Source organism: Palaemon carinicauda, chromosome 5 (assembly GCF_036898095.1).
Source record: "Palaemon carinicauda isolate YSFRI2023 chromosome 5, ASM3689809v2, whole genome shotgun sequence".
Taxonomy (NCBI): domain Eukaryota; kingdom Metazoa; phylum Arthropoda; class Malacostraca; order Decapoda; family Palaemonidae; genus Palaemon; species Palaemon carinicauda.
This window is the reverse complement of record NC_090729.1, coordinates 90,582,610-90,606,317: the sequence shown is the minus strand read 5'-3', so window position 1 is coordinate 90,606,317 and position 23,708 is coordinate 90,582,610. Positions and strand designations below refer to the sequence as shown.

General features: G+C 35.8%; 1 protein-coding gene across 1 annotated transcript in view; it reads left to right on the top strand.

Annotated features, from left to right (window-relative positions):
• The window catches only part of LOC137641024 (calcium/calmodulin-dependent protein kinase type 1-like), a 192,269-nt gene extending 176,370 nt beyond the window's left edge, over positions 1-15,899 (top strand). The window contains exon 6 of the mRNA XM_068373475.1: positions 14,700-15,899. Within this exon, the coding sequence (XP_068229576.1) occupies positions 14,700-14,764 (65 nt within the window). The 3' untranslated portion in view covers positions 14,765-15,899. The remainder of the gene's footprint in view (positions 1-14,699) is intronic.
• The last annotated feature ends 7,809 nt before the right edge of the window (positions 15,900-23,708 follow it).

The following is a 23,708-nucleotide window of genomic DNA, read 5'->3' as shown; positions in this document are numbered from 1 at the left end:
CTAGAAAGACCATTTTTCAAAGAATTTTTTAATTGGGGAACAATTGAAAAAACAACATCTTTACAACAGGCAGACTGTCTGAATCTCCCATTACATATATTGTTAGTAGTTCCTTACAGAATTGTAAACAAACTTGCAATAAAATGTTACTCTCTATACAACTATTGTACTATATGTCAACTGGGAGCTTTTTAATATATCTAAGTAGATATTACATTATCTCATACAGGCATAAGCTAGACAATTTGCAGTTTAACATTTGTCTATTCATACCGTATGAATAAAATACAGCGCACAGGATAAAAAAAAAATCTGTATAGAAACAAGGTTAGTAATGCTCATGTTTTCAAAATAAGAAATCAAATATCACCAAAATATTTCACTTGAAATACATCTGGAAGCAACCTGAATAGCTAACTTACACCATAGCATAATGTTCAATCACGAGTATGGCCGCTTCCCTTAAACTCAAAAGGGTGCCATCTTAATCATAGAATTCTCTGGCTATGTGCAATTCAGCATCATCTCTTATTTTTTGGTAAGATATGGGCCACTGCAGGCCTTGGAACAAAGTGGACTGTAGCTGTCCCGTTGAAGGCTACGTACAGCCTGCTATTAAAATGCCTTTCTTGAAGGTAATTCCTGCTTGCAGCTTTTGATTGTGATGTGGCATGAAACAGCACGTTCAGTGCCAATGCTGTGCGACATCAAGCATATATATACCTGTAATAGGGCTTAGATGTCTGTGTAGGTGTGTACGTGTTGTGTGTCTGTGTGCTATGAAGACACATGCGCTTGCGATGAATGGCAAAAAGGAAAACATTAAATCTATAATGTTATAAAAAGGCAAGATACGAACGACATTACACACATACACGCGTATGTTGATATTTCGTCCAAATTAGCGAAAGATGGAAGGAAAGATGTCAGAAGTCAAGGTGAGTGGTGGATGATATTATTGTAGAAGTATGCAAAGAACGATGGATTATTTAATGGAGTACGCATACTAGAAAAAAAATGGTGGCCGATGCATGACTTGTGTTTAGAATCCTAAACATCACGATACAATTAAGTTTCTTATTTTATACATTTACATATCTATTGGGTCTCTTATAATCATTTTGTTCGTCATATTTTTCTTCTCTTACTTTTTACGAAATAGGTTTATGAAATAAAACAAATGTATCTTTTGAATAGGGTTATGCATATATAGTAAAAAGTGTTTTGCTTAGATAAAATGGAGAAAATTTATTGGCCTGTCAGTAAAATGACTGTGCTACAGCAGCACTACCAGCCTTTATTTCACTATGCGAACTGTCTGAAAGATTGAACTATGAAAATAGCAACTGGTTTTGAAAACTTAATTCATACAAACAGAGATTCGTGCATTTCAAAGAGTATTGTGATAATTTTGATGTTGTAAACAAGTGATGCACGGTTTTGTCCCAACAACAACCATGAATTGTAATGCATTACTGTGCTTATTCACGGTAAATGTCGAAATATGCTCAGCATGTAGGTACATATTTCGTAACGTGTAATCGAAGACAAAGGAGACTTCTCATATCTTGCAAAGAGTGATTGATAGCAATTAGGAAATTCTTGAGTCCACCAACTCAGTTTTCTCATGAAATTACTTTAATAAACAAGGGAAAGTAAAAACTATCTGTTGCTGGTAAATTCAAGCCATTGTACAATCACTGCGACATTTAGTCTTGATCACTCAAGGATGTGCTTCTTTCTTGATCACTGGTAAGAGACCGATATCTCTCTCCCTCTGGATTCTTAGGAGAGGATCTCGATTATAAATTCCTTGAATCTAAGTTTGTTTGAGATTTTCTGTGACACTAAACGTGTCATGTTAGTTTCTATTCGATTTTTTATTAGATGGTATTAAATGGTTTATAAGTAGTTATATGTATGTATGAATTATATGACAGTTATTACTTTCCATCCAGCAAAGTAATTTTAATATCACGACTTTATGATAAAGAGAGGATTCAATCAAAATTCCATGATAGTTGGGATTTGGCATTTAAGGTATAATTAGAAGAGATAACAACTTCTTCTTCTTCTTCTTTTTCTTCTTATTATTATTATTATTATTATTATTATTACTTGCTAAACTACAACCCTAGTTGGAAAAGCGGGATGCTATAAGCCCAAGGGCTCCAACAATGAAAATAGCCCAATGGGGAAAGGAAAAAGGAAAAATATAATATTTTAAGAACAGTAATAACATAAAAATATATATTTCCTATATAAACTATAAAAACTAACAAAACAAGAGGAAGAGAAATAAGATAGAATAGTTGCCCGAGTGTACCCTCAATCAAAAGAACTCTAACCCAAGACAATGGAAGAAAGTGGTACAGAGGCTATGGCAATACCCAAGACTAGAGAATAATGGTTTGATTTTGGAGTGTCCTCCTAGAATAGCTGCTTACTATAGCTAAAGAGCCTCTTCTACCCTAACCAAGAGGAAAGTGGCCACTGAAAAAATTACAGTGCAGTAGTTAACCCTTTCGGTTAAGAAGAATTGTTTGGTAATCTCAATGTTATCAGGTGTATGAGGACAGAGGAGAATATGTAAATAGTAGGCCAGACCATTCGGTGTATGTGTAAGCATAGGGAAAGTGAGCCGTTACCAGAGAGAAGAATCCAATGTAGTACTATCTGGCCAGTCAAAGGTACCCATAACTCTCTAGCGGAAGTATCTCAACGGGTGGCTGGTACCTTGGCCAATCTGTTGGCTTTGAAGCATCTTTGTATGTTGTTGGATATTAGATCTCACTTGGACAGTCCATTAGTTGGAGTTTCATCTTCATCAGAAGATACATCATGTTTCACCAATCCTCTTTCTAGAAATCTATACCTTGAAAGGCTAATTTTATTTGTCAACATTTTACTTTCAAAGAATCTCTTTAAAAGTAGATGGCTTTTTTGTTTACTAAAACATAAACAAAACCTTTCCGTAATTTAGGTACGATTTTCTTCTTGTGGAAAAGGTTCATACTGAAAACCTATCCCATGGAACCCTTTATTTACTCCCTAGATTTTAGCTGTATAGTGATTAATTTCTTCATTAGAACCTTGCAAGAAATTGTATTCAGCTTACTCATGTACTATACATCAGACCAGAAAATGGGCACTTGCAAACAATGCTTTATTTTGCAGGGAACTGAGTGCTTTATATGGACATAAATCAGGAAACAAGGATGTGAAACAATGATATTTAGGCTATACCTTTATTGATAGCATATTAGTGGCGCTGGTGTGATGCTTAGCTTTTGTTCCAGCAGAATTAGGCATCTTTACTTTGACCTTATATCTTGATCATCCATCTTATGAAGGTGTAAACCTAATTTTTAATTTACTTTAGTCCATTGGTTTTGCAAGTTAGCTAGCAAATCATTGATTTGCACTTGTTTAGCAATTAGATATGTTATTCCCATAAGTTAATGTGGTTGTGGTTGCTTTGGCCCTGCTGATTACTACACAGTTTATATCACTACATATTTTATAAGATGTAGTATATATGTTCGCAAAACACATGACTGCTTCTTCTTCTTCTTCTTCTTCTTCTGAGAGAGAGAGAGAGAGAGAGAGAGAGAGAGAGAGAGAGAGAGAGAGAGAGAGAGAGAGAGAGAGAGAGAGAGCACATCATTTACAAAAACTATTCCAGGCCCTAAAATCAGTACCTCCAACTTCAGTGAAAGCTGAAAGGACATTTTCAGCAGAGGGTCTCTTTATCACAAAACTAAGAACTAGGCTCGCTGATTGCAGTATTGATTGTTTCTATTTTATGAGGAGCCATTTCATCATCAACTCTTACTGTATGTGTGACTGAAGACTGCATGCGGTCTGTGTGTGCAAAGAATTCTAGTTTTAGTTTTTCACAGGTCATAATTATACTAAAATCTTATCAATCTCATTAAATACCAAAATAATAAAGCTAAATATGATGGAAACCAATAATTAATAACAAATTGCAATTGCTATTTATTTTTTGCAATAGAATCTTTGGTTAATTATATTACTAAGATTAGAATTAAATAAAATTAGCTTGTTCGATCACATGCATATTATTTTACAGCTTAATATTTATAAAAAAAACTATTTAAAATTTTCCGTAAGCAAGTGTACCATGATAAAATTGTATTGGGCAATGGACAGTAGGACACAGTACAAATATAACGTAATACGGGAAATCCCTGCATCCCGGAAAATTTCATTCATGAATTGTTCCAGATACTGAGATTCCCCTAAAAAGAGGAAACTCTTCTTCTAAGTTGTTTAGACATATTTCAGGGGATACTTCATACTGAAATTTATCGAGAGATTATGGAATGAGTGATTACATGTTAAGTTATTATTGTCTTCCCATTCTGTAAGCTGGGAAAAGACCAACTTTTACCAGCTGTAACCATCCAATTACTTTGAATTATAATTCATGAAAACCGATGTAGAAGGTGCTACTATATTTTGAATACGATATTTCATCATTTTCAAAGAGTGAATTTTCGAAAAATGCATCTCTCAATAGTCATTTTTATTCTTAATAAAGTCTTCTAAGCAGTATCTTGTAACTATATTTTGTTATATAGAACGGTGATATGTAACTCTTTGGAGATATTAAACCAAAAGGCTGTCCATAAATGTTGTCTATGAAAAGGAATTTTTTTTTATTCATCATAGGATTTCATCGTTCAGGTATATCCATGTTAAAATTTACTAGAGCTTGAAAGAAATAATTTAACTAAGGTTATTGTGTCCAGAACTACAATCTTGGCCTTATAACTAATGTAAATGTTTTTATTTCTTTTTAAATAGTAGGTTTGCTAATTGTAAGACCTGTCAGTATTTTGTGCTGGTTTCCATATGGCTATAACATAAACAAATTCAGTCAGTAAGTAAAAAAAAAAGCCCAGCATTAGGACAGAATTAAGCAGGGAGAATGATTACAATCATTTTTTTTTCTGTATTCTTTTTGTAAACTTAGATTCAGATCATGACTTTTATGATCATAAAATCCTATGTAACGAGAACGCAGGCCTTCTTGGTTTGATATTATGTAATAGATTTCCTTTTACAAGTAAATTGCATTTCTTGGAATTTTGTTTCATAGTAATGGGGTAGGTGACAGACATTTAATACTAAAGCTTCATAGACCTCTAAATATCTCAAAACTAGTTAAGGGTAAGAAATAGATTCTTGAACTCCACCTAACCACTGGTGCCATTCAGTATTCTGATTCTGATTCTATTTGATTGGGAAAAGAGACCCTTTGATTTTCATTGACAATCATCACAACTCGGATACTTTTTAAGATAGAAAAACTCCTCTAGGCCTTCGCCTTATGCTGTTGCAAACATAAATCTTTTATATAATTATACAAATCCTAAAAGTGATCGCTCTGAGAGTATCAATTATGTAAGTTTCCTCAGTTTAATTGTAGATTAATTTTCTATGCTGATCATCTACATAATTATGCATGTAAGTAATGTGCTTTTCATAAGATAGAAATAATCTGTTAATTATTTTGTGATACATAGAACTGTATCAGTTCAATCCAACTGACAAAAATGAGATAAGCTCTATATTTTAGATTATTCCCGATAGTTCGAGAATTTAACACAGTATTTGCAGTAAAAAGTAAGTACTCTGCTTTCAACATTTCATGTTGACCCCCTGAAAATGGAATAGCATCCCTAACCCATTACTGAGGGAATAACAGCAACAGACATGTCGCTCAATAGGAACAACTATGTTGCGGATAATGGCAGGTTTGCACAGAGAACGGTCAACATCTACAGTTTATCTGAAAAACAACTGCATTTCCTGGTCCTCTTCCTTTAACACCCCTCAATCACGATGATCTAACAGCACATTATTCAATCTGAATGAAAAAGGAAAAGAATAATACAGCCAGAGTATTTGGCAGCAGAGAAGAATATCTGTCCTGCACTGCAGCTGAAATCAAAGTGATTGCTCAGTGGCCATTGGGGTGGGTAGTGTCTACCCTTTACCTGTCAGCACCTACTACTACCTTGTTAAAAGTTTTAACGGCTGTTCCCAGAATGGCTGAAATATTTGTCTACTATTATTAAAGGACGATGGTTTGCATTCGTATAGGAATAAATAAGGCTATGGTAGGCTGTCTGTAAAGTGGTTATAGGTAAACATCTCTAATCTACCTACTGGATAGTACATATTCCCTTTTCATCTAAGATTATATTTTGTGAATACCCTAGGCTCAGGTAACTGAGAGGCTGCTATCTTATTGACAATAAGAACACTGAGAGACATTTTAGTTTGGCCAGAATTTTTAGGAGAGATCTTATATAAGATCCAATTCTTTAGTTTTATTACAGAAATATGTCTTCTGACGCTATTGTAATTCTTAATATGTTTCTATTTTATCATTTTACTGGCCAGACAGCACTACATTGGATCCCTGTCTCTGGTTATGGATCATTTTTTCTTTGCCTAAACATATACTGAATAGTCTGGCCTATTCTTTCCGCATTCTCCTCTGTCCTCATACACCTGACAGCACTGAGATTACCAAATAATATTTCTGGATAAACTTTACATGCGTGACAGTTTTCTGTGAAACACTGCCGTTATCCATAACACACTTGCTCTTGTTGGGTGGCATGTCTATTGTAGTTCGCAGCCTCGCTAATGAGCCCTTAGGTTGACAACAATGATAACACGACCAAATGGAAGTTGGCTTTCCTTAGACATCGCTAATGTTCCGTTGAATGAAGGAAGTTTTATTGTCACCTAGTATTAAGGGAAGGGGCACTGCCCTTCTTCCATACAATGTTTATTGACCCCGGAAAGGCACCAAGGACATATCACCTGGTAATGCTGTCTCTTCAATAATCCCCTGTGGATTTTTTCCCTGTAGGTGCGTTGTTATTGGCTTGCACAACCCTGTACATGACAAACTTCCAAGTTCGTCCTTCTCCTCTGCCTTATCTTCATTAGATTATTCACTTCTAGAAGACATCAGCATAAAGAATCTAACGAAGATGAGGCACATGTTTCTCAAAAGTAAATTTGCAATCAAGAATCACACCTAGAATCTTAAATTAATTGTATATAGTCAAAGAGACATTGTTAATACAAAGATCTGAATATTGAGTAACTGATGACTTTGACATAGCCTACTTACAATCATACTTTGAGTTTTGTTAGGGTTTAACTTCATGCCCTGTAATTTGCACCCTACACTAATTTTAGTTAGATCTCTACCAGGGGATTCAGCAACCATAAGTCTCCATTGAGGGGGTGGAATTGATGCAAAAAGAGCAGCATCATCTGCATATGCAACAAGTTTGTTTTCAAGCCGAAACCATATATCCTGCATATGTAGTATGAAAAGTAAAGAGCTGAGAACACTACCCTGAGGAACACCATATATTACATTCCTATAGTTACTTTGGTGCCCATCAACAACTACTCTCTGTAATATATTATTTGAAGGTACAATAATGATATTAAGAAAATGCCCACCAACTCCTAACTGTTTAAGTTCAAAAGCAAGGGCCTCATGATTAACACGGTAGAAGAAAGCACTAAAATCGAGGAAAATTATACAAACTTCCCAACCACAATCAAGGGATTTCTATACAACATTGGAAATTATGAGAAGAGCATCACATGCTCCAAGGATTTTGCTGAAGCCAAACGGCAAATTAAGGAACAGACAATTAGTTCCAATATACCTACTTCGACGATTTTCCACCCTCTTCCAGTCGAGTCAATATTGAACAGGAAACTCTAAATAACCTGCTGGTCACTTGGTTAATATAACAGGTAGCAAAGAATGCCCAGTTTATCTTCAGGAATATTCATCTACCAACCGTCACCAGTTATCAGGAAAGGATAAGTCTGTGACAAAATTCTAGGCACAGTAGGACAAAAGGGAGTGTAAGGAATATCTCTTCTGACTTCTTTTTCCACTGGCAGGAGCTTATCTCTAACAGCAGAAGCTTGGGAGATGGAGGTCATCAGAGGGTTGTCAACTTCTTTTTCTGGACCCAAGCCTCCCACTCATGTCACAACTAGTTTGATTTAACATATATATTCAGGACTTGAAAGATTTTGCAGAAACAGCTGAGGTTGAAGGTATGGGACAGCTTGCTGCATTTTCCCATTACATCAGCATTTAGTGCTGTAGTCAATTGGAGGATGGGGCTAATCTTCAATGTCAGCCTTGTGTACTAGTTTTTTATGCAAATTCTAGTTTTCCGATGCTTGGGACTTCACATGAAGTTTGAGAACTTAATTCTAGACCTACTGCATATCTGTGTAGTCTACTAAGTTGTGATAATTTATAATCGAGCACCTTTTGTAAGTGTTGATACTGGTCCCCATCAGTAATTTTTTAAGATAGGTATAACTGCAGTTTTTAAGTTCAAGGTTGCCATCTCCAGGAGTAAGGTCACAGTTATCTTTTTGTAGTCATTTCATGAGTATTCTCCCTTAATAAATTTTGATGTTCACAAATAAATTGAGTCAAGATTGTGGAACTCATTTATTAGCTTACCAGGTGATAGGAACTTGCATTTTGTTAGACAGGAAGAATCAGATCAACTACTTCAAATTAAGAACCATCTCTAAGCATTTTCTTCTAGCATGCAAGGTTCGATGTGATGAACAGATAGGTATAAGATAGGTATAACTGCAGTTTTTAAGGTCAAGGTTGCTATCTCCAGGAGTAAGGTCACAGTTATCTTTTTGTAGGAATTTCATGAGTATTCTCTCTTCATAAATTTTGATGTTCACAAATACATTGAGTCAAGATTGTGGAACTCATTTATTAGCTTACCAGGTGATAGGAACTTGGACTTTGTTAGACAGGAAGAATCAGATCAACTACTTCAAATTAAGAACCATCTCCAAGCATTTTCTTCTAGCATGCAAGGTTCGATGTGATGAACAGTGATTAGACTATGGTGCCCTGAGCGTGGTACAGATATGAATCACTATGCCATCTAGTAGTCAACGTCTTTGTGTTGGCAGAAGTAGTAATAAAGTTATTCCAGGAATCCACAACGTAGTAGTTAACAGATTTAATGAGTTGTACCCTCAGAAGAACCTAGAGGTACATTCCTTTTGTAAACCTATTTGTAACATGTATGACTTACAGGATGCTGATATATTGCTTGGCCCATTAGACCAAGCAAACTGAAAGAGAGTTCCATAGATAATTTCTTAGAACAGCCTACGTATTTACTTATTATCCAATCAGACTCATCAGACTGGTCTTAGACAAGCTTTGTGTGTACAGCAATGGTACATAACCTTGATTGCCCATCTTTTGTTTCAGTAGGTGTAGTTTTGTGAACATCAATAATGCATGTTGATAATTAATTCCAAGATTAGTCAAGCATAGAAGTTGCTTCGTCAGCCACATTTTCATTAATTCCACAAAAAGCTAAAAACTAGAAATACTGCAACTTCGTGCTTAGAGATTATCCGGCATGATTACACATGTAAGAAACTCCCCCCTCCCCCTCTCTCCTCCGTCTCAATGAAAGACTGGAGTATTTTTTTCCCAGTTTAAAACTAACAATCTTTCAATAATTTCTGGTTTTAATAAGTAGAGATTTCCCATAGTCATCCAAAATTACTACTGTGAAAAAAATGAAAAGGTAAACTAGCATGGATTGGATTTATATTTAGTTGTGGAAGCTGTGGTGGGGTCATATATTACCTAATGTTTTGACCTGAGAGTCATCAAGATGACTACTCGTGTTGATATTCTAAGGGCAGGAATAGCTCTCAGAAATTACCCATTGGTACAAGAGATGAGCTGGTTCTAAGGATAGAACATTTGTATCGTGTCTAGTCTGGCCACTAAGATGGCCGAAGATGATTGTATTCATACTATACTCTAAATCTCATCAAGCAACTTTCTTTCAGATTGTAGCCATCTATATAATTTTGATAAAGGTAGAATAGGGAGTGGACATTTGGAAATCCCCTCCTACTGGTATCAAATGAACTTCTTTAAAATTTGATGATAACTTTTTTTCAAGAGATGGAGATAAATTTCCTTATTTCATTTGTCTTGAAATGTCTTGGGGAAAAAAAAAAAAAAAAAACAATGATTTAGGTACTTCTGGACCACAGGAGAGTCCCCCGACACTTAATGAATGGACTCTGTTTAGGACACTTCCGACTTAGAAGAGAACTCCAGACATGCAAATTAAGCTAAATATACATCCGAGAAATCAACACTACAAATTTCATTGACACATGTTTATAATTTAAAGAAAATTTAGACTTTTGTGGGATTGAATCAAAGTGACTGTAGGCATAGGAGATCTACTTTCTAAGACTTCGATTAAAAATTGTAATTATATGCTTTCCTTAATGTTATTGAAGTTACATTAACTGAAATGAATATGAAAATTTTTTGTCAAATTCCTGTTAATTACTACCATGGAGCGATATGGGTAATAATTAAAGTTTACAGAAGAATATATGATTTCAAACTAACTTTGAACAAAAGAATGAAAAGTGAAAAACTTTATGAAGCTTTTAAAATACACTGCAATATTTCATATGAAAAATAATGAAACTGTTACCAAGAGAGCACTTAGCAATGAAGCTTCCAAACATCTTGACTTACGATTTTTTATCCAGCTACTTAAATAACAGTGTGTATCCTGAATATGACAAAAGCGCTGTCAGGCTCATAACTTTTAGCCAGTAGCAAAATTTACACACCTGCAGAGAAATATTTTCTTCGCATCAGTATCGCCAAAGTGTAACCGATAAGAACTTCCAGTTTATTGCATTATTTCGAAATATGAAGGAAGTTTTTTTCATGATGTAAGCAGAATATCTTTGCAATAGTTGAAATTATTATTGAAAAATTAAGATATCTGTTAAGATATTCATAAAGTTATGTTAGAAGACTATTTCATACATGCGGTGTGTAAAAATGGCTGATCTGTCACACTGTTACAATGATTTTTGTATAAATAGCATTGGTAGTGAGTGAGTGGTGGTTGATTACAAAATGCTAAATCTTTTACGGTGACCAATGACATCCTGTGACAACATACTTATGTTGACACTTAATAGCGTAACTAACCAAGGGATAAACGTGGAATGCAACTGAACGTTGCATTAGAAATCTGAATTAATTTTCTATATACCATATAAATAAAAGGGATATATATTGTTAGAAAGATATTTGGAAATTGAAAAACAAAGATTGATAATAAATTTTAATTTTTATATAACTAAATCTATGATAATTTTTTTTTTATATCAAAATGTTTATATTTTTGCATTTGGTCGAATACCACGGGAAAAGGAAAAGAAAGCCTTTTAAATGCTATGGGGAAAATGACAATTTGAGTTCTTGGCGAATGCGCAAAGATGTCTAAACGTTTATAAACAGTCATCATGTAGTTTTTTGGTAAGCAAATCTATGCTGCCATTTTGGCTAATAAATGATTAGTGAATAACGCTATGATAAAAAAAAAAAATGTATTGGAAAGCTGAATAGATTTCCTGTATAATTCACCTATATAATATATAGGTCTCATCAGAAAAAAATGAGCAATCGTAGAGCAAAGACGATCAATATATTTGTATATTTAGCAACTAAATATAGGATAACGTTTTGTATATCAGAATGCTCAGATTTTTACATTGTTTTTTATACCATGTGAAAATACAATAAACGTCCTTTCAAATGGTATATGAAAAGTAATAATGCAAATTATCTGGAAATGCTTAGGCACACATAAGAAAATTATCTAAGCACACGTGATATTCTTGTTTAAAAGATGGTCTAAGCTCTAAACGCGACTTAACAACATACATTCTCTGCCATTTTCTATAAATAAATAATGCTAAAAATCGTAATGGAAACCTGAATAAATAATCTAATAACTAATTTTATAGGGTTTGTCATAAAGAAATTGAGCTATTGCTGAGCAAATACAGATAATACATTTTTACTTTTAAGCGACTAGTTATACCGTATGGTAAAGTTTCTATATATCCAACAGTTACTATTTTTCATGTGGCATGTGAAACAACAATTAATATTACTTGCAAAATCACAAACACAAATGGAAAAGATTATCTCTGCATTCAAGTAATTCTCGTGTAAAAGACAGTCCAAGCAGGTCTTACCATAAGCATACCTTCTCTGCCATTTTGTATAGTAAATAAGTAATGAATAATGCTAGGGAACAAATGAAGATTGCCATGGAAAGCTGAATAAATTCCCTATCTCAAAGGATAAAGTAAGGGGTAAATTAACCAAAAATATCTTTTACGAACTTTACCTCAATGCGTGACATGCATGTGTGTATGTACTGTAAATATAAAAGCAACAAGACAAAAATATGAGAAATTAAATTAAATTTTCACATTATACTATATGTATATATATTTATTTATATAAAAAGTAATATATATACATATATATATATATATGTATATATATATATATATATATATATATATATATATATATATATATATATATATATATATATTGTACCGCACGGGTTTCATACACGCTCTCTCACACTGATAATAGAACAACCTGTTCAAGCTTGCCATCGCATGTTTCAGTTCATTTGAATTTTTACGTCATTATCGCTCGTGACTGCTTGTATATAAATTCGTTGTCTGTTGAATAAACGTTACTTGCATTCACGTCACCTCTGTTAAAATCCTAACAGTTACGTTGCCACAATATATATATATATATATATATATATATATATATATATATATATATATATATATGTATATATATATATATTCATTTATTTATTCATTTATAATGAATAGCTAATATCTTACCATAGTCCAAGAATTGAAAACAACATCTTTCTGGAATATCTGAACTCCAGATAGTTTTCAGGTTAACAGGAAAACTGTATTTACGTTGCTCCATTTATTAATTGGCGTCGACTTTATCGGAACTACAATGGTTGAGTGATTACACTTTGATATAAAGGCTATGGTGGTGAAAATATAACAGAACTTACTTTATGGCCAGCAAGCGACAAGGTTCCGGAACATTACCTTGTGGAACGCCTTACAATGAAAATCTATGGTGGCTAAGATACAATCGACTAAAGTCTATTGATAACTGACAACCCCCCCCCCTCCCCCCAAACAGTAGGAAATCAAAATTGATTATTGTAGTTTCCCAAGTCAAAGGAAGTACAAGAACCAAACATAAACTCTTATCCACTGTCAGAGTGACCTTAGATAAAGCTTGTCAGTTCTAAATGGCTGTCAAAGTAAACGATTGCTTCCTACATATATACTGGGCATTAAGAATCAAGTATTTATATACAAAGCATTTCAAAAGAAATTTAAAAATAGACTTTTTCTCGTTCTAAGAGAATAATGGCAAATAGAAAACCGGGCTCCATTTGCTATGCTATAATCATTTAGCCCATCTGAAAAACGCATAATTGAACTGATGATCTTTAAAAGCTAAACTGTACCAAGTTTTGGGGAAATAAAGCTCTTCTCGGAAAGTTTCCCCAGTTCGAATTCTATCTTGACTGAGAACCTAATTTCAAAGTTGGAATGTTTCTTTGTAATCGATTTTTATCACGTCAGTTTCAAGTCTTCTTTAACAGTTATTCACTCCTGCTTAGAACGTGAAGCTTACTCTTCAATGAAATGCTTTTCCAGACTTGGTACAAGTTATTTTCAACGGCTTTTAAACTAGTTATCACAACATTGTGTTGAATGCGTGTAAAATAGCTTATGTCACTCTCCGCTTGCATTTTCATGACAATCCCTCCTTAACGCCAAGGCTCCAGCTGATTTAGTATTCTCTTGAAGCACTTTAACTTGAATGTTTTTCTTCTTTACTTGTTTTATTTTACTTTGAAGAAAAAGATTAAGGGACATTACTTCTAATTCATTGTCTATAGTAAACTTTTGAGAGCACTACAGGATATCGTGTAATGTACCTAATGTAATTGTAATGCCCAAATCCTAGCCTAATTTAAAGTTGAAATTTATAAGACCTGTGAAAAATATTATTACTGATAACTCCTTGTTATCTTAACTTAGTGGCAGAATTAGTGATAGTAGTCCTGACAGGAAAGTGCTTCTGGGAATACTATCGACCTCTGATGAGCCAAAAGGGGGACAGCATGCGAGGTATCATGCAGCTCCCGACTGTCTCCCGGTATGCTGTACTGTACATGAGTGAAGGGATATTATTGAAGAGCTAATTTTATTTTAGAATAATTCCTTTTATTAGGATATTTTTTTTCATTTTTCTTTTTTTTGAACTCAGAGGAACTATGTGAAAAAAATCATGATGATTATAAAAGATTTGATTCTACTAGTTTTCCTTGAGAACTAACTTCTCAAGCTTCAAGGGTATATTTTCTATCAACTTTTATTATTCGAGAAGAAAAGGCATAGTTTGTTCTCAGATATTTCTTCCCCAGGAAATTACTCAGTCAACAAACAATTGATGGGGATTTCCACATTTCTAGAATAAAGTAAAGCCTAGGAAATATTCGCATGGTATTACAATTAATAATAAGCATTTCATAGCTAGTGTGAAAATAGTACATGGTAAATGAATAGTTAGAAATAATTCCTTAATTTAGAAAATATGTGCAAAGCATATGAGTTAATTTGTTAATCTGTTATATTATTTATTACAGCAAGCATACCATGCAACAGCCGTAATCCGCCAAATGAGACTCTTGGCACTAAGCAGTCATCGTGAGAAGAAACTTAGTGAATCCAGCGACACCAATGCCAACACTACTCCTGCACCACCAGCCACAACTACCATCACCAAAGCACCAACAGAAAATGCCCACTAGTTTTCTTTTTGTCTTTATTTTCTTTCTTCTTAAATGTGGTATGGTTAGGCTGTCCTTAGTTTATAACTGAATTTTTGAAGGCATGGTTATAAAGGGTTTTGTTAGATATGCCCATATGTATAAATGTTCTTACATACATGGATACTTATAAATTTATGTATAAGATTTCTTGATACATTCAGAGCTAAATATGACTATTTCCTAATGAAATGTAATAGCCTGTTGCTTACTTTTGCTTTTATTTTTCTTTGAGACTATGCATCAAGTTTTCAAAATCCATATTAGCTAACTATGGATAAAAAGAAACACCATATAAAATTGACAGACAGAGATTATTCAAGTAATGAAGTGTTTAAAACAGTACCAAACAATGCATAAACATGCTGATGATATGAAGAAATTTCAAAGTGACATCATAACACTCTGCTGCCTATTGCTAAAATTAAATGCGGTATAAAAAATTAAGGATAACCTCTCACAACCTCACTATCCATGAGGGAAACAATGACCATTATCTTTTGTAACCAAAATTACTGTAGAAAACATTAAGGCTACCCTTCTCCTATGTACCTTTCGTAGTTGAAATTGGTAATGAAGTTATACTACCTAAGCAATGAGATAAACCAAGTGAATATCATAGAAGTTTTACTGCGACATGTTAGGAGGCTCTTCTAACCGTACGTTGTGAGACGGTTCATTTGCTCTAAGTGAGTTTGGAATAAACAAGACAAATTTTCAAATACAGATATCAGCAACATATGTATATGCAGTTTCTTTTGTAAAGACAAGTTTTTTGTTTTATAAATATTTTGATAGGAAAGGTATGTTATTCATATTGGTGACGTTTACTCTATGTTCTGTAAAAGGATCACAATCATAATGATATTCCAAAAATTTGCACAATTTGAAACGTTTCATTAAATATATAGTTTGCTAAGGTACACATTTATTTATCGTCTTCGATATATTTTTCTCTCTTCTCCTTAATTACAGGAATGGCTGTTTAAACTCTCAGGGGTTGGTCTAGCATACCGCCTTAAGTACGTTACTCTTTATGACCATATACTGTACACAGAGTTCAGTAGAAGAATTACCAAAGAACTCTGGTTAGTTGCATGTGACTAATCTACTGTACATGTAGGAGAAAAGGGCAGATGAGCAAACATACTTAAGATGGTGGTACCACAAGAAGTTTGAAAGCAATCCTGAAAATTATTCGATTTTTAAGATTTAATGATTTTCCACGTGCATACACATTTCCTGCTTCTTCCACTATTACACACACTCACACACCAAATGATCTTATCATGGACACTGAAGTTGTTCACGAGAAGGACGACTAAAGGAGGTTGGTGATTGCAACACCAGTTTCTATTAGGTTACAGAAGCATGTGCTGAACATAAAAGTTTCCTCAGACTATGTCGTCCGTCCAGCACGAGGACATTCGCACAATGCCTCCAGAACTTACCCTGAAGAGAACCTGAGGAACTGATGTTGTGAGAGATATTTCTTCCCCGCAAACTCTTTGGAACACAAAATGGAATTTTTAATTTATATATATATATATATATATATATATATATATGTATGTATATATATATATATGTTTGTGTGTATTCTCACATATGTAAGTATATCTACATATATATATATATATATATATATATATATATATATATATATTTATATATATATATATGTATATACAGCCACATATATATATATATATATATATATATATATATATATATATATATATATATATATATATATATACTGTATATATATATATAGTTATATATATACATATATATATATATATATATATATATATATATATATATATATATATATATTATATGCATATATATATACACACATATATATATATATATATATATATATATATATATATATATTATATGCATATATATATATACACACATATATATACATATACATATATATATATATATATATATATATATATATATATATATATATATATATATATGTGTGTGTGTGTGCATAGATATATAGATTTTTTGTCCCTTGCTTATGAATGAGATCCCTTCCAAGAATAGGTTCTAAGTCAAAATCTTTTAATTCCAACATTATTTACTTTGGCATCTGGCTCCTTTATTTTGGAAAGTTTATAAGTTGAATTAGTTATGTTTGGGATTTACTATATATATATATATATATATATATATATATATATATATATATATATATACATATATATATATATATATATATATATATATATATTTACATGTATGTACATATATATATATATATATATATATATATATATATATATATATATATATGTATATATATATATATATATATATATATATATATATTTACATGTATGTACATATATATATATATATATATATATATATATATATATATATGCACTGTATATATGATACATGCATATATATATATATATATATATATATATATATATCTATTTTTGGGTGAGATAGCCATGTCGTCCTGATGGAAGGTTACTAATAGTAGCTTCCTAAGGGATATATGTACTACAGTGATATTCCCAGAGAATTTACCTTTAGGTCTCCAGAATTCTAACTCCTGGCGCGAATATCCTTAAAATTTCTCTCAAGGATATTGCATAATATCAGGGGACATATTCTTGACACGCCACATAGTAATCTTCACCCCGAATAGCGTTTACGCTTCGAGGGGGAAAGTGGCAAAATTAGAAGGGGAGCCGTATCAAGATTACCCTACTTCCCATACTACTATTGAGTATCACGATGGCGCCATATCCAAGACGGTGGACATTCCTTGTAGCGTTGAGCATGGTACTACAGATACAGTAGTTTTGGGAGGGATTCTGCGAAGACCTTTTCTATAGAAGAGGAGGGTGGGTCCATCAGGATGACATGGCTATCTCACCCAAAAATAGATTTTTCGCTTCACTCAAAATCCGTTTTTTGGGCTCAAGCCATGTCGTCCTGATGGAAGTTTACCAGAGCATTACTGTATCTGTGGATTTTCATCAGTGCCTTAACCTTGGGACAATATTTCTATGGTCATCTGGACCATTTGAGACAAATGACGTTACCGTTATCCGTCATTATCACTAATCATAAACAATGTTAGTGCTTCCTGCCCCCTACAGGGAAGAGTCATTCTAGACAAATGGGCCTCAAGGTTAGCATATATTGTATGAACAAACATAAGTATTCACTGGGTATACAAATGGTCTCACGGTTTGTATATATTGTCGGAACAATATCAGTGTCCATTATATCCATTGTTTGTAATCATACAATGATATGAGGTTTACTTACATGAGTAAGTCAAAGAACTGGCATCTTAAATATGCAAATTGCCGGGCGAATTACGATGCAATTGCATTCTAATAGACATTTATTTCTAATAAATGACTAAATGGAATAACAAGTGAAACGAATGTAGCATGATAAAGGAATTATACATGCGACGTATACAGAAATAATTTTCCTTTTTGAAAGGGAAAAAATGATGAGTGCCACTCTCAGACTGAAGAAAAATTTTAATAAAATTTTCCTTTATAATTTCTGTAAATGTTGTATCCTATCGACACTGCGTACTACGTACACACGGCACAAGTGTTATCTGTATAATTCCACACCTGAGATTTTGAACAGATTTAGTGTCACCATGGTAACACTCATTCAAAGTGTATCACACCGAAAGTGCTAACACCTTCTCCCTTTAATTGACAGTCCCTATCAATTAACTGTTCATCGCAGTAATTAGACGGCAGGTTTTAATACACTACCTGCCGCGACCACATAATGCTTCAGTTCATGGATCAGCTTAGCACAGTGTTTGTAGAACACTCTGGATGATTTCCATCCAGTATATGAGCGAAGTTGCTCAAAGTCCATATACTGAAAAAAGTTCAGGGATGAAGCAATTTTCCTCGGATCATGGCCTGCGGGTGTACTGTCAGGATCTGCTCTGCGAATAAAGTAGGTGAGCTTCGCCCTCAGTTGTTTTAGGGATAAGTTTGATCCAGAGGTTTCTCCTTTAAAGAGCTGTCCTCCCCTGAAGTCTGAAGTTCTATGAAGATAGACCTTTAGACACTCTACAGGACATAGAGAGACATCTTCCTTCAGAGGGCAGATTCTCCAGGGACCCCACCTCTTAGTGGGTAGCTCGTTCTTAGCGAGAAAGGCTGGATCAGGAAAGAGATTCAGTTCTCCCGCTTCTGTGAACTGGATGTGACCCTCATCTCTAGGTAGGGCCACTATTTCACTAACTCTAGCCCTAGAGGCTATAGCGAACAGAAAAATAACCTTTTGGGTTAGATCCTTGAGGGAACAATCTTCATTGTTCACAGATGAGGCATAATGTAGGACCTTATCCAAAGACCATGAGATGGGCTTTGGAGGTGCAGCAGGCCTAAGCCTTGCGCATGCCTTCGGAATCTTATTAAAGATTTCATTCGCCAGATCCACTTGAAAGGCATATAGAAGAGGTCTAGTCAAGGCTGACTTGCACGTAGTTATCGTGTTGGCCGCCAGACCTTGATTATGAAGGTGGACAAAGGACAGACAGAATTTCATTGAAATTTCTTTCAGTCCTTTTGCTTTTACAAAAGCAACCCACTTTTTCCAAAGATGACTCATATTGTCTTCTAGTTGACTTAGACTTGTATTCTTCTAAGAATTCTATAATGCCTTCTGAGATCCCAAATCTTTTCCTAACCTCTTGGGCAAGAAAATCATGAAATGAAGGGTTTGGGATCTCTGTGATAAATCGAAGGCAATTAACTTCTGAACCCTCTGAGATAGTACTGGGTTCAGTACTAGGGCCAGCCTTAGCCTCAGTTCCTTCACTAAAGGGAACCGGTTGCTCTTGGGCTACTTGGGAGCCACCAGAGCTACTTCTCCCTGGAAGGATCTCAGCATGTTGAGGACCTTCAGCAGGAGATTGGATGGGATGAACAGGAATTCCTGAGTCCATCCCTTCCATACTAAAGACATGTTGTCTGTTATTTCCACTAGAGGATTCTAGTATGGGGCTACATATCGAGGTAGTTTCTTGATGACGCTCGTGACGAAGAGGTCGATCTACAGCTCGGGGACTTGTTCCTATCTGGGAGAGAATAGGTCTTCGTCTGTGGACCATTCTAACTCTATTGGCCTGAGCCCAAATAGAGCATCCGCTGTCACATTGCGGATCAATTGTACATGAGCTGCTGATAGGTGCCATCCTTTTAGGGAAGGGATGGCTAACATCACCTAAACTATATGAGACGCTCTCTAGCCTTGTCGGTTCCTACGTCTCATTATCGCTTCGATGTCCCAGATCAGCCTGAGGAGGTCTGATCTGCGTGGAGAGAGTTTCCCCACCCACGACAGGACTAACATGGCCTTGGATAGAAATGACTGAATCCCTTGGATTTTCCTCTGATGGGAGTGAACACCCCATTCTTCCGACTAGGCATCCATGTGGATGATCTTCAATAGTCGAGGTAGTTGCAAGGGCACGGTCTTCAATAGGCTTTTGGCCTTTGACCATTGTTAGGGAAACGATTAAGGAAAGACCGATATCAGTCCTTTTAGATCTCTTCAAGCGTTCGATGCGTATCTTCTCCAGACTCTTAACGCATCTTTCAGCTGTGCTCTTACCACTGGGTCTGTCACTATTGCGAACTGGAGAGAGTTCAGAACTCTTCCCTGTTAGCGTCTTGGACTCCTGACTGATTACCATAGTCTCTTGACCGACCCTGTGATCTCCTTTTACATCCCTAAGGGAAAGGAGAGCTGGTGTGACCACAGGTTTTGATGGTTTTTTAACCATTGAAGTCTTTGAGCTGGAGAGAATCGAGATTTCTTGAAGCTAATCTTGCATCCCCGATGTTCCAGGGACCGGATCACTTCCTTGGATGCTCATAGACCAGCCACTTCGGGTGCTGCCCACACCAGCCTTTCGTCCAGGATCTGTGTTACCTGAACCATTTCTAGGTTTGGTCTTTGCGTGACTGTGTCCGCCAATTCCGTGAAGATACTTAGGACTGTGTTTAGTCCGACAAGTATCTTTCCTAGGACATACGTTATCCTCTGTAACTTGAATCCTAGGTAGGAGGAGAGGGGGTGACTGACTGGAAGCTGCCAATAGGCATCTTTCAGGTCTGACAAGACTGTGGAATAGGGTCCTTATGTTCAGAAGGATTAACATTCTGAACTTGCTGTTTTATTTGAACTTGTTGAGTGGCAATAAGTCCAGAATGACTCTGAGTTTTCTTGAGTCCTTCTTGTGAACACCAAACACCCTTCCCTGGAATTCGATGGACTATACTTTCCTTACCACCTGTATGCTCTAGAGCTCTAAGGTATACTCTTCCAGGACGGGGTTGAAGTGTAGGAAGAGTTGAGGAAATGATGGTGGAAGCATGTCTATTTGCTATCCTAGTCCCATTTTGATTAGGCCTTGGACCCAAGGATCGAAGGTCCAGCGATCCTGAAGGAAACTCCCTCCTACCAGAAGCGTCTCTTTGCTTCGACTGATCAGAAGGTTTACATCTTCGACCGCCTGCCTGTGGCACCGCGGTCATCGAAACTGTGGGATGTTGTTGAACAGCCCGAGGAAAATTTCTAGACTTTTCCGTCTTCCTTTTAGGTTGGGGACCCACATCCGTGGAAGACTTTCTCTTTGAAAAGATGCCCCACTTCTGGAGAAGTCCCATATTCTCCGTGGTGGCTTTCTTAATCACCTCTCTAACTACCTCGTTTGGAAAGAGGTCTCTACCCCAGATATTGGAAGATATTAGCTTCCTGGTTTCATGTTTCACTGCTGCGGTAGCGAACACAAACTCCCTACAGACTCTCCTAGCCTTCATAAAGGCATAAAGGTCTTTTACTAAGGTGGCCATATGCATTTTGGCCAAGATCATGAGCATGTCTGGGGTACTTTGATGGGCTGAACATAACTCTATGCAGCTCTGTAGGGATAGGGAGGCTGCAAGTCTCTCCTTTGTCTCTTGTTCCTTGCACAAAAGAAACTCAGAAAGTTTAGAGAGATTCTCCCTAAACTGACGTCTAGCGACATCCGCGTCTAGTTTTCCTACTGAAAAGGTTAAGTGTACTTCCTTCCACTCCTTCTCCTGCATGGGAAAGGCTGGTGACAGAGGCTTGCACTCTTCGAGTGAGGGACATGGTTTACCTGCCTCTACTGCCTTGGCAACAAATTTAAATGCCTTCCACGTAAAAGGGAATGATATTGAAGCAGGAGCAAGAAAGGTAGGGTGTCTGTTACTTAGTGTGAACACTTTCGACACCGAGTAACCCGCCTTTCTCAGATTACTTGACAAGATAGCCTGTGCCTTATCATGGTCGAGAATCATGACCTCCTTCAGTTCCGTTTCTTTTCCTGATGTGGGTTCATGCTTCAGTTGAATGAAGCAATTAGGGAAAGCGTCAAAGCTTGGCCAAAACTGGATTTCGTCTAAAGGAACAGCACCAATCTTCTCCGAGATGTAGAGTTTGCCGTCTAAAATCGGCATAAGCTCCGCATGCCTCCAGGGATTGGTTTTGGAGCATGTCGGAAGGTCTTAGTCACTGGGTCATTTGTATGAGCCTTGGGGAGAGACAAGTGGAACTTCACAGAGCTCTATCTTGAATTTCGCTTCCTCCTTTTCGCCTTGTTTGCGAAAGTTGTCTATAGACCTTTCATATGGACTAGTAATTGGTCCATTTTGCCTAATAGAGGGGTAGAAGGTGAAGATGTCGAGGTTAACGGCTCTAGAGCCGGCACAGACGGAAGCAATTCCAACACGACATTGTCCACCTCTTCCCGTGGGGGCTTCTTACCCTCCGTCCCAAAGGCTATCTGGACGCAGGGAGGTGCAAATCGTGCCTGGGGCACCACTATTTCCCTATTGCTTTCAGGAATAGTAAGCTACGCATACTATCATTAGGTAGGTATGGTCCCGGAGAGATTTTCTGGAACCCTCTTACCCAATTGTGTAGTTTCTTACGAACTGCATCCCTAGACTCCCTCGACTTGGGATTATCGAAACCCTCGGACATTAAGGTCCGACATATATTTCAAAATTGGGGGTTCCAATAATGCAGGGATTCGGAAATAATATTGCAGGGGGCATGAAACCTGCATGTATTATGACCGTAAAAGTACTTACTCTTGATATTGCAGAAGACTGCAACACATGTCATCTGAGGTTCCTTCTGTAAAGAAAGGAAAGCAGAATGAGTATACAATTGATTATCTCACTGATAAGCAATATGTAAAAGTCATCTTTTAACTAGAATAGCTTAGGATAGTAAGCTAGAAAGGGATAGTGGGAGACACATACTTGTGTATCCCTTGCAAGCAAAGGGATATTAACTATAAGAAGATTCCTTTATCAAGGCAACTCTAACGAAAGGGTTCTAACCCCTAGGGGTAGAAAAGTGTACCATGCCACTGCCCCTTTTATTACTCAACACTGTGGGGTAAGGATGACTGATTTCTAATCAGAGTATTAAAGGAATTCTATTCTTTCAATATAGGAACGGTCTCAACAGAAGCCCGCACAAGGGTACCCAAGATATGTTAGAAATTAACTACTGTATAATCATACTATAGTTTTCTGTTTGCAGTATATACTATATTGCAAAATACCGACTACTGTATAATTATATATTGTAGTTCAGCCAGTGTGCTGCCATTATGGCTAGCATCTGACGGTACGGTCCAGCCGGCATGATGCCGACTGGACTAGGAAATATAAAAGACATATATTTGTGTATCCTACCCAGCCCATTTGCTGTGGCCTTCCCTCCAATATTAAAATCATAGAGTTTCCTCATCAG